Genomic DNA, 10,662 nt, shown 5'->3' with positions numbered 1-10,662 from the left:
AAAAACATGGATGAAGCTATATGCTGTTTTAAATGACTGTTTTGATAGAGTTTGTGAATACACTGTATACATTTTTAAATCGTTTCATTCATACAGCAATATTTAATTCTAGTTACAAAAATGTTCAAAAAATAATGACAATGATTAAAAGAATGGCGCTTATAACTTTCTATGTAAAAGAAAAAACTGAAAATACAGTAAATATGATAAGTTCGGTAAGAAATCTAGGCTAAAGTTATTGACTGTTGTAAATCTGAATATAATATAATATAATAAAGGAGCAATTTAATCGACCAATCAAAGCAGCATGTTTTAGCGCCAAAAGCAAAAGAAAATCACTTTACATTTAAAGACCTCTTTTAACCGCCAAGAAAAAAACAGTTCTTTTAGGCGGGGCCCAACATTGCCTTTTTATCTCTTTGGAAAACGTATTTTGTAAAGAAAAATCAGAGATACAACCGCAAAAGTCTTTCATTTCACCGTTATTTCAAGCTTGAACAAGAACCAATAGTGATGCTACCGCGCATGCTAATAGCAGGAGACTGCTGACTACAATCATTGAGCCTGCGTTACAGTTATCTGTGTCACAGCAGGAAATATCGCAAGTGACCGAGCCACCAGTGCCCTCCCTGCAGATCGGATTATCAGCACTTTTGCAGGTTGTCTTGGGTGCACAACCTTTTTGAAAAGATTTTACTCCACCAGCCATGAAGTGGACTTTGATGCACTGATCTTCAACAGAGGAACACTGGGTCTTGGTTGAAGTGCAGTCGTCCCAGGACTTTTTGCTTACACATGCATAGCATTCCAGGCTTGATGCTGGAACCAAAAGCAACAAGTAATATGTTATGAGAAAGATGTTACGTTTATCCTCTGTTAATTTGTAACATTAAGAGCGTTTTTAGAGTAGAAAATGAGCCCGTCGATCGCCGAAAGTGCGAGCTGCTAAGAGGGTCCCTAGGAAATCCCTCCAGAACATTGCCAGGGGTCCATAGCCCATGGGTTCCTTACATTGTAAGGAACGGAGCAAGCAACTCTCGTACTAGGCCTACCGTAAAATTCAGAAAATAAGCCCCGGGGCTTATATTTTTCAAAGACCCTTTTTGAGGGGCTTATCTATGGAGGGAAATTTGCGTTTCAAAATCGATTGGGCTAGCCTTATAGTTGGAAGGAAATTGACCATTTTTGCTTTTATTTCAGTTTGTATTTGAGGGCAATTTCCAAGGACAAGCCCCCGGGGGGCTTATATTCTAAGGGGCAATTTAACGGAGGGTTTTTTGCGTTAAGAGTTTGGGGGATTTTTATTTGGAGGGGCTTATTTTCGGAATTTCACGGTATGTCACGGCGTTTTCGCACGGACCGGTTTATTTTTAGATACATTTTTGAGCACTTTTTTTTACGCGAAAATGAAAGTTCCTCTCCGTTCATGAGCGCATAATAAATATAAGATGTAACAAATGAAAACTAAACGCCATTACAACGTCAAAAAGTGCCATTTTCAGGGGTTTCGGTTTTTGCTGACTGGTTTGTGGGACCTGAAAGATATTCTAAATTCGCGTTAAAATCGTTCTAAAAATAAACTAGTCAGTGAAAACGCTGTGACACGAGTACATGGAAGTCGCTCGCTCCTAATTATGGGCTCCTTATATGGTGAAATCTAAAAGCTCTGAAATGCCGGCTTTTTTCAGCATTTTTCATGGAATATTATTTTAGAAAAAAACCATTCCGATGTACTGTGGATTGTTTTTCAAGCTACAGACTTACGCTTTTTTGTTCTTGCTACAAAAACCAACCAACCAACAAAAAAACATTTAAAAAATAAAGGTAACATCTAGACGAGGCAATTGCCTGGTCTTACCTCTTGTTAGCTACGACCCAGAAGAAAAACTAGATAACACGCTGGAATTTCGCAAGTGCCATATTGGTCACTGATCATGATTTATTTTTCCGTTATTTATAAACTGAGTCTGTCAAATGCCCTCGCCAGCAAAGCAAAATTTACTTTTCGAACATGACGATGGTAAAAATGTAAAACATAGAATTTTAAAACTAACGATCCGAGCAAAGCAATTAGCAAAAAAATAGCAACTGTCGTTGACTGAATCAGAATTCAGAATCAGGGGATACTGCCCCCGTTGACAGCATATTTTTTCACTGGAATGCATTTTAGCTTACCGAAGAATATTACCCAAATTATGTCTTGATAGTATTTTGCTATTTCAACCAAAATCGTCTCAAATTAAATGATACAGCTGCAGTGCCTAAATGTGGCGGCCACCAAACAGCAACAAACAGGAACTACCATTACAAGTGTTTTACAGTGTCAATATACAGTACATGATATATAAAGTCCCCACAGTCACGTCACGGAAAATATCAATTCTCTTCAAAACATTAATTCTAACGTAAAATGTTTTTTTGTTCTCAATACAAACTGCCTCCTTAATTTTCTCACTTTGGGGTTGTTATTAACCGTTGTCAGTGGTTCTTTGGGTGGAAGGTGGAAGTAAAAAATCGAGTAATTAGTACGAATGGCATTTAAACCGTTATTATAACGAGTTATTTAATTTGACTTATTTCAACGAAAAAAGAGCCATTTGCTTAACGACTTGTGTCGAACTTTACTATTAGTTATTCTTGCTAAAGAAATAAACTAATGATCTATATAACTTTTGCACAATGACTAATTTGTCCAGTAATATTAACTCCGAAGTAGTTAACAAGTAAATTGGACCCTGCGTTACGTAAGAAATTTTAGAGCTAAAATGCTGTAAGAGGACGTACAAACAAAATGACTGGATATGGATTTTTGTGACTGGGTGCTATCAGAAAACTTAACAAAGGTGAAATCGATAGAAAGCGCGTGCGGCCTTTATCGAAATCTGCCGGCCGCATACTGCCGAAATCCGGAGCCCGGAGCTGGAAAGTTAGCTGGTCATACTTAAACGCCATGGTATTTTGTCTCATTTTCGAACGGGACCCGTTTTAACCATGAACGGCTAAAAAATATGCCCTGTTTTTGACAATATTTCTCCTTGTTCGTAGCTATATAAATTGGCATCGATTTGCCGGTATTTGTTGAGAGGCAGCTATAAAGTTTTTTTTTCACTCAGCTTACCGTAATGAACTGTCACACCGATCAGAAGAAAACAGGCGATCACTTGTATTTTCATGGTCTTTCCTTGAAAATTAAAACCAGCTTCAAACTGTAATCAAATGTTGAGTGCTTGTGACCTTTGATAACACTTGTGCGGTAGTAATTGCTCCTAGTAATTAGGATTAAAGAGAAAAAAACTGTTTTTGAGGCACTCCCTGTATAACTTCTAAGCCAATCAAATCATAGTTGCTATAGAGACTGAATATTTCTTCAAGGCTTGTCTGGAATGTCATTAGCCTGAGAATACAGTCGTATCTCATCGCTACCAGCTAATGAAGAGAGGGTTTGTATTCTCGCGGGCTCACAAACTTTGGTGTTTTAACCTTTTTGTATGTAGTGACAGGGACCGGGGAAATAAATAACGTACAACGCGCTGGTCTTTTGATCTTTCTGTCTATTCATTCACTGCGTGCAAAGATTCTATGTGGACAAGTCAAATTTTTTTAAGGTCAACTACTGTAAAAAAAATGTTTCTCGTCCGGATTTTTATAAACTAGAGAGCGGGTGTGCCAACCTCGTCCTCAGGGGATTTCCCTAAGAAAATGGGAGGTCGCCATTTTCTTAAGGAAAAGCCCTCAGGGTACGAGGTTGCGTGCGGGCGCTTTCTTTGTTTTTGTTTTTTCGTTATTTCTAACTTACCCCCACTAAAATGCTTCACCTTAATCCCACATTTTATGTACTAAATTAAATGCTCGGTCTCCCCCAAAAAGGTAACAAAATGCTCGCTAATATGCTCAAAACATACTGCAGCACAGAATCGCTACGCCACTCGAAACGCTACGCCACTCGAAATGGAGAGTTTGCTCGCAGGCTTCAAGCAGCAGAACACGAGAGTACCTGACCTCAACCCCGACCATAAATGGTCTTTGTATTTCAGGCTGGAAGCCCTGGGTTGGAACTTATGTGGGATCGCGAGAGAGAGGGACCCGGTACAGGAGCCCATAATGACTCCTGCATATCATTATATCAAGAGCCGGGCTGAACAGTACCTAACCGGCTCCTGCAAACAAAAAAGGCCTCGAGCCTCGTGATGCTTGAAATTCATACATACTTCGTTCACGAGATTGTTCTAATTAAAAAGACAGTTTTCTTGGACGTCATTTTGACTTCTCGCTATGAAACTGGCGGATGATTTAATACGCAGAAGCCCATATGGGCTCCTGAATACATCAATACAAAACCAGTTGGGTGGGTGGGTGATCGGACTAGTGGCTTTAACATGAATAAAAAGTTGTTTTACTTTGAAGAGGAACGGAATGCTCCTATTTTGTCACCAAAGTATAGCCTGCTTAGACTTCGGTAACTGTTTAGGAGTGATACATTAAACATCTTTTGTTGCCCATAGATGGTAACCTTATTGTACAGTGCTAAAACCGCGGGCAATGCGTGACTATTTTGAACGCTGGACCTATTGAAGTCACGAAATCCGGACTACTGAATACAAAGTATGTTTTCCAAACTGTCCTTTTGAACAAGGTTTTCTGCGCCATAAAGCCCTTCGAAGGAAGGGCTCTTAGACTAAGTTTAGTGAAATAATGAGGCGAGAGAAACCCTACATGGTTTGTTGAGTTTCAGAAAACAGATTGAAACAACGAGGATTGTATTGACTGTATTGCGTTACCGCAAATTGAGCGCAGTAACTTAGCCGGGGTGCAGGTAGCGACTCGGTTTTGTTTTCATTTCAAATAGATAAAATGGCATTAATTTTGTAATTACATAATTTAGTTTTACCTAGAATATATCTTTTTATATGTTGAGAAACAATAGGATCTGAACCTAAAAGGCTGAGAATTATAATTTTTAAATTTCTAAACGCCCCCTACCCCTAGGAAAACAATGAACAGTGCACGCTTGAGTAAGCTTGACAATTACCAATTTACACGTAATGTTTGAAATACAATGAATAGGAATTAGGGCAGGGAATGTGTGTTATTTTCATTGTTTGAAGCATCATTTCTCGGCTTTGCTTTCTCTCTTCGCAGTCCGAGCGATCAGAGCTAATTAATTTCCCCTCCAATAACCTCTGAAACAGACTGAAAATCTAACAGCAAAATGGTAAGTTAATTGTGCTTAGTGTTAAGTTTAAATTAAAAGCATGCTGAAAATAATAGACTGACACTCGCTTCATCCAAACGAAAGTTGTCCTGAAATCATAGATATATATGTTAGCAATTCCGCCTGTTGAAACATCGAAATGTAACATATTTTGGTCTGAACTGCAACAATTTACAGTAATCCTAATATATTAGAGAGAGGGGATTACTTAGGGCCTATTACAAAGATTCGAAATCAAAACAGACGATTTGACTACATGCAAGCGCCATTTTATACACCATCAATCGCCCTTGATAATTTTTGCTTTATGTATTTCCATTTTTTTAAAAGTCTTTTCTAAAACATTCTTGTCTTGAGAGGATTTCGCGTTAGTTTTTCAATTCAATGGCCGCTAAAATTGCTTGTCTGTAAGTGTGTATTTAAAACAGCAAGGCATATGCATGTGCTCTGGTGCTTGGCGGAATCTGAAACCTGTGAAGGAATGAAAACAATGTCAATAGCGGCTGAAATCAAGTGTTTCACAGATCTCCTATTTGTCAGTAACCTCAGTCCACGATTTCATTAAAATTATTGGGTTCCGGCATTTTAGTAGTGTTTTTTGAAAAATCTAAAGTTAGAATTACAAAACGTGTAAATGCCGATGCTAATTAAAAATTTCTTTGCCTTGCGCTCCAAAGTCTCCAAGTAACAAAACAAACGTTACAATAAAAGTTTCGTAAATGACAAAGAGGGTTACCCATAATTATTCAGGTGAGAAAATTTGTACAATAAATTAATTTACTTACTGTATATTTCTACAACTTTCTTTTACCAGTCGGCATCACTAAGCCCGGAGCAGCTAAAAGGTAAGGTGTTGTTTTGAAGTGTTGTTACAACAGTCAACTGTCCCTATAGAGATGGTCACCGCTGGGACAGCACTCAAAGTTAATTTTATAAGATAGGTGTCCGCCTTACAGTGGGTTAACCCTTAAAGACCCTTTAACCCCCGATATCCACACACTAATTCTCTAAGCAGATTTCCATACATTTCCCTGAAGAATTAGTGGGGAGAATTTGATAATATTGAAGATCAAAGTATTTTTATGGCCTTTTCAATTGATTATGCCAACATTGATATTATTAGGAGAAAATTGATGCTGATCACTACAAGGACTTAAAGGGTTACAGGAAATGACCAATATTATTCTAGGTGTCCATTTCAGGGAGGGTGTCTATTTAGAAACTGTACTGTCATAGCTGTGGTCCTAACAACCATCCCTACTTATGAATAGATATGAGGGGGGCATACAAGAAACCACCCACCTAGTGAGGGTCAGTTCTCAGGCCATAAATTTGATACATCAGTGTGTGTATGTTTAAACAAAAATCAGAAACAGTTTTTGAACATTGTACTTTACTTTCAACTAGTAATAGAGAGGGGCTATCCAAATAAGACACCATCTTTTTGCTTATCGGAGAAGGGGGTACATAAAGACACAGCCAGATAAAGTAGTGGGTCTTTTCTCAGCAGAATAGTTTTGACCACTTACTTACTATCGTAACTGTTACCTGGGGGCGGGGCAGGCAGAGTTCAAAAAAAATATATTCGTTCAAGGCAAAATTAATGACAAAAAATTTATACATGCTAAGTAGTCCTAAAAACTTATTTTTGCACTGGCATTAAAGAAAAGTAAAAGCAAGGGAAATGTTTTCTAAAAAAGTTCATTTGGCTTGAAAATTCCCTAACCCCCTCTCCCCTCCCTTTCAACTTTTCTACAGGTCTGTCCCGGTGGAAAGCATTAGATTAAGGTTTCACAAATTTGCTTGATTACCAGTAGTAACATTTATTTTTGTTTTTACTGTTGTCTTTAGCTATGACATTATTTTTCTGGTCAAGTATTTTAATGAGACAGTACAAAATTATAATCCTTTGCTTATGATAATTATCACTATAATTACTTGCAAATTTCAGTTCATTTCAGTTTTTTTTCACTTCAGAATTCAGGGATGCATTTAAAATCTTTGACGTTGACAACAGTCAAACCATCACAACTGATGAGTTGTTGCTCGTCATGAAGAACCTGGGAATGATGGCCACAAAGGAGGAGGTGAAAGAAATGCTCTCAGAGGTTGATGAGGATGGTATGCATTTTAAATTTTCTGCAGGAGTTGATAACATTTGAAACTGTTACCAGTGCAGAGTACTGTATGAATGGAGGGGAGGGGGTGGGGAAGAGATAAAAAAGGCAGACTGTATAAATTAAAGAGAATAGCCTGTCATGAAGGAGCTAAAAATGGTGAGGGGAAGGGAAGACAACAGCTAAAGAGAAAAGGGAGTCCCTTTTCTCTCCACTTTTAACAACTGCCATGCAGGCTAAAACAGAAAGGTAGCTTCAGCATGCAACACTCAGATAGGAAACTTTTGGTTTACACTCATAGCTGCCAGGTGTTTGTAAGTGTCATTGTTATGATTATGGAAAACGGGTATAAATAAAGCCAACAATAATAACCAGCACCTCACAGGGATACTGGCTTGGAGGGAAATGTAAGAAATTTTTTGGGGAAGATGTGCTACTGAGACCCGTAAACCCTTAGCCTATACCAGACCTTGTTCAAGTGAATTTCGCTCTCCTTAGTGGACTAGTCTAGCCTGTGAACAGGCCTTTTTTTTTTCCAAACAGAGAGCCTGGCTAGACTAGTCTCCCTCTCTAACCTAGAGTCGCCATCTTAAAAAAACCGCTTGAGTTTGCACGTGAATTAATTCCCGGTCCCCTTAGTCAAGACTAAATTTTCAACCAATTGATCAGTTGCCAGGAAAATGATACCCCATTCTGGACCCAAACTCTCAGACTTTCATACCCCATCCCGGACTAAAGTGCTTGAAAACCATACCCCTCACACTGGCACATACGTATATAGCCTATATGGCAGCCCCCCCAGTATACTTGGTCCTGGACGTACCAGCTCTTTTAGTCTTTTTTGGGGGGGCATTTTTTGTTTTAACTAGACGTACACTTACTTTGATTGCGTACAGGAAGTGGAGAAATCGACTTTGAGGAGTTTGCTGAACTTATGGTCAAACAGATGAAGCAGGGCAGTGAGCAGGAAGTGAGAGAAGCATTCAAGGCCTATGACACTGATAACAAGGGATACTTCACAAAAGATGAGCTTCTCAAACTCCTCAACATCGTATCACAACAAAGCAAGGACATCAAAATCTCCAAAGCTGAAATTGAGGAATTAGTCAACTTTCTGTCCCGCAATGGGCGAGTTGACTTTGACAGTAAGTGAAATATTGCAGTGCAGTTTAGTAGAGTAGGACAGTTATATGATGCCAGGTAGAAAGTCTTTAGCAAGGCGGTTTCACTTGGTAAGGGACAAGCGATACATTGGCGTGGAGCTGGCGTTAAACGACACAAATATCACTAAAACTACTATATCAAAGGTATCAACGCCAACGTAATGGAAAAATCGGACATGGACATAGTCTGCTACACAGCCGTTTTTAGTGTCGTCACGCAACGCTCCTCACCACTAGTTAGACTAACATGGACACGACTTTCTCTCTTGATACATGGAGACAGGCCCGGCCGGCTCTCCTCCCCCTCCCACCCACCCCCACCTAAAAGGACCTCTTGTATAAAACTTCTTTGACACGCAATCTTAGCGTATCTGATGGGCGTTTGGTTTGTTAAAAATTGCCAGTACGGTCAAGCAATTGTTGCCCGGTGGATTTCCTTGTTTTGCGACATCTTGCAACTAAATTGGCGCATAAAAGATCGTACTCCCACGTAAGTGAAATAATCACCCGCCAGGTTTAATTTAACGTCTCTTTCAGTTTTGTATCCCTTTGGAAAGCTCTTTCTCGTTGTTGGTTTACCTGCTCCTTAGATGAGATCCCCTGAAGCTGTCCGTCTTAACACCTGTTTGCAATGCGACTCACGAAAACTTGCGTCGCTCACAATAGATATTGTTAAGACGTAAAAATGCCACGCCATTTTAACTAACGACATTTTTTGCTAACTTTTGCAGAGTTTGTCAAAGAGCTCATGAAGTAACCTGGTTAAGACCGTGGGAGAAACTGCAAAGAAATACTACTCAGGATGGCATTTCTTAATGTATTTGTTGAAAAAGTTTATTTTATTTTTATGGCTGACAGCACAGTCTAGGAAAGTACCCGATTTTTCCGTCTCAACCGGTGAAAAAACCTGATGCTTTCAAAGGCTCGGGATAGGTGGTTTACCCGATGTTTTTACACGTTTATATTGGAAAAGTATTTTGTAGATGGTTTTTTATGTGCGAATAAACTATTGTGTTCTTTGTAGTTGATTTTGCTTCGCTCTGTTTCTTCTTCTTCTTCTTCTTTTTTTTAAAATATTTATCAATTATTCCTCGAGCCCGAATGGGCTCTGAGTCAATAGCCCATGAGACCGAAGGCTGAATGGGCTATTGACTCAGAGGCCATGAGAGTGAGACTGAGAGGAATAATTGTTTTAGTAAATCCAACTAGTTGGTCAAAAATATCGAGAATAAAAAACTTTTAGCTAGTTAAAACTAGACTTTAATCCTTTTTTGCCGTCAAAAAGCCCGCGCTTTTCGCTACCAGTGAGCTGTAACATATAGCCTAGTAGTAGCTCAACCAATCAGGACGCACCATTGACCACTAGCTGGATTTTACAAAAATCTGTTGTTTGTACATGTCTCAAGATCTTAGATTAAAAAGGAGAGGCTAGCGCCAAACTCCTTTCAGCATTTTTTTAGTAAAGATACCACTGGGGAAAAAAAGAATAGTAAGCAAAAATACACTATCTACACAAGAAACGTTTATCCATTGTTTCTTGAAAGATAAACCCCTCTCATTCCGTGGAAATTTCCAAGTGAAAGGGCTTTAAGGATTGCCTGAAAACTGTTTTTTTATTTGATGTTGCTCTTTCTGGTACTGCACCGGTATCGCGGAGATACCGACGCCCTTGATTCGGGATATTATAGCATGTAAATCAGATAGCCATTGGAATGTACGAGCGAGACATTCTGTACTTTAGACCCGATGCCCTTGTAACCAGAGGATCTTAAGTTTTTGTCGGGGCCGGGTTTCTTTTCGTTACTGATTGACAAACATCACTTCAAGTGATAAACTTTGTTATTCAACTAACCAGCAGTTTAGAGCCTATGGCCCCGCCTACACAAATCCGGGCAGGCTGAGACGGCATTTGAAACACAGCCGGTTTCAATCGTCAACACGAGTTTGCAAATCTCGGCTCTCGTTCAGCGGATTCTATGGTTTTTGTGTGGATGGTAGGCCGATTTGTCTAAGAAATAAAAAAAAATACAAACAGAAAACAAATATTCTGATTCGTGTGGACGGGGCCTATATTAATACTTGTAATTTTACACGTATTTGAATTACAAATACTTTATATTTGCTTGGTTTACCTGTGATATAAAGAATTAATCTTCGTATTCATTGTATG

At 39.0% G+C, this 10,662-nt stretch overlaps 1 protein-coding gene across 1 annotated transcript; it reads left to right on the top strand.

The window, feature by feature from the left end:
• Positions 1 to 5,052: 5,052 nt before the first annotated feature.
• Positions 5,053 to 9,520, top strand: LOC140943115 (uncharacterized). Its single transcript, XM_073392174.1, has 5 exons — positions 5,053 to 5,212; positions 6,027 to 6,057; positions 7,190 to 7,333; positions 8,226 to 8,474; positions 9,224 to 9,520. The coding sequence occupies exons 1-5, from the start codon at positions 5,210 to 5,212 to the stop codon at positions 9,247 to 9,249; spliced, it is 453 nt and encodes a 150-aa protein (XP_073248275.1). The 5' UTR covers positions 5,053 to 5,209; the 3' UTR covers positions 9,250 to 9,520.
• The last annotated feature ends 1,142 nt before the right edge of the window (positions 9,521 to 10,662 follow it).

The sequence above is a fragment of the Porites lutea genome, chromosome 7 (assembly GCF_958299795.1).
Source record: "Porites lutea chromosome 7, jaPorLute2.1, whole genome shotgun sequence".
NCBI classification, from domain to species: Eukaryota; Metazoa; Cnidaria; class Anthozoa; order Scleractinia; family Poritidae; genus Porites; species Porites lutea.
This window is presented reverse-complemented; position numbering and strand designations above follow the sequence as displayed.

What these genes read in the sequence shown, in the direction of transcription:
- LOC140943115 (XM_073392174.1), top strand. An exon ending in AAGCCCGGAGCAGCTAAAAG is followed by an intron (nt 6,058 to 7,189) that starts GTAAGGTGTTGT and finishes TTTTCACTTCAG; the next exon opens with AATTCAGGGATGCATTTAAA. An exon ending in CTCAGAGGTTGATGAGGATG is followed by an intron (nt 7,334 to 8,225) that starts GTATGCATTTTA and finishes GATTGCGTACAG; the next exon opens with GAAGTGGAGAAATCGACTTT.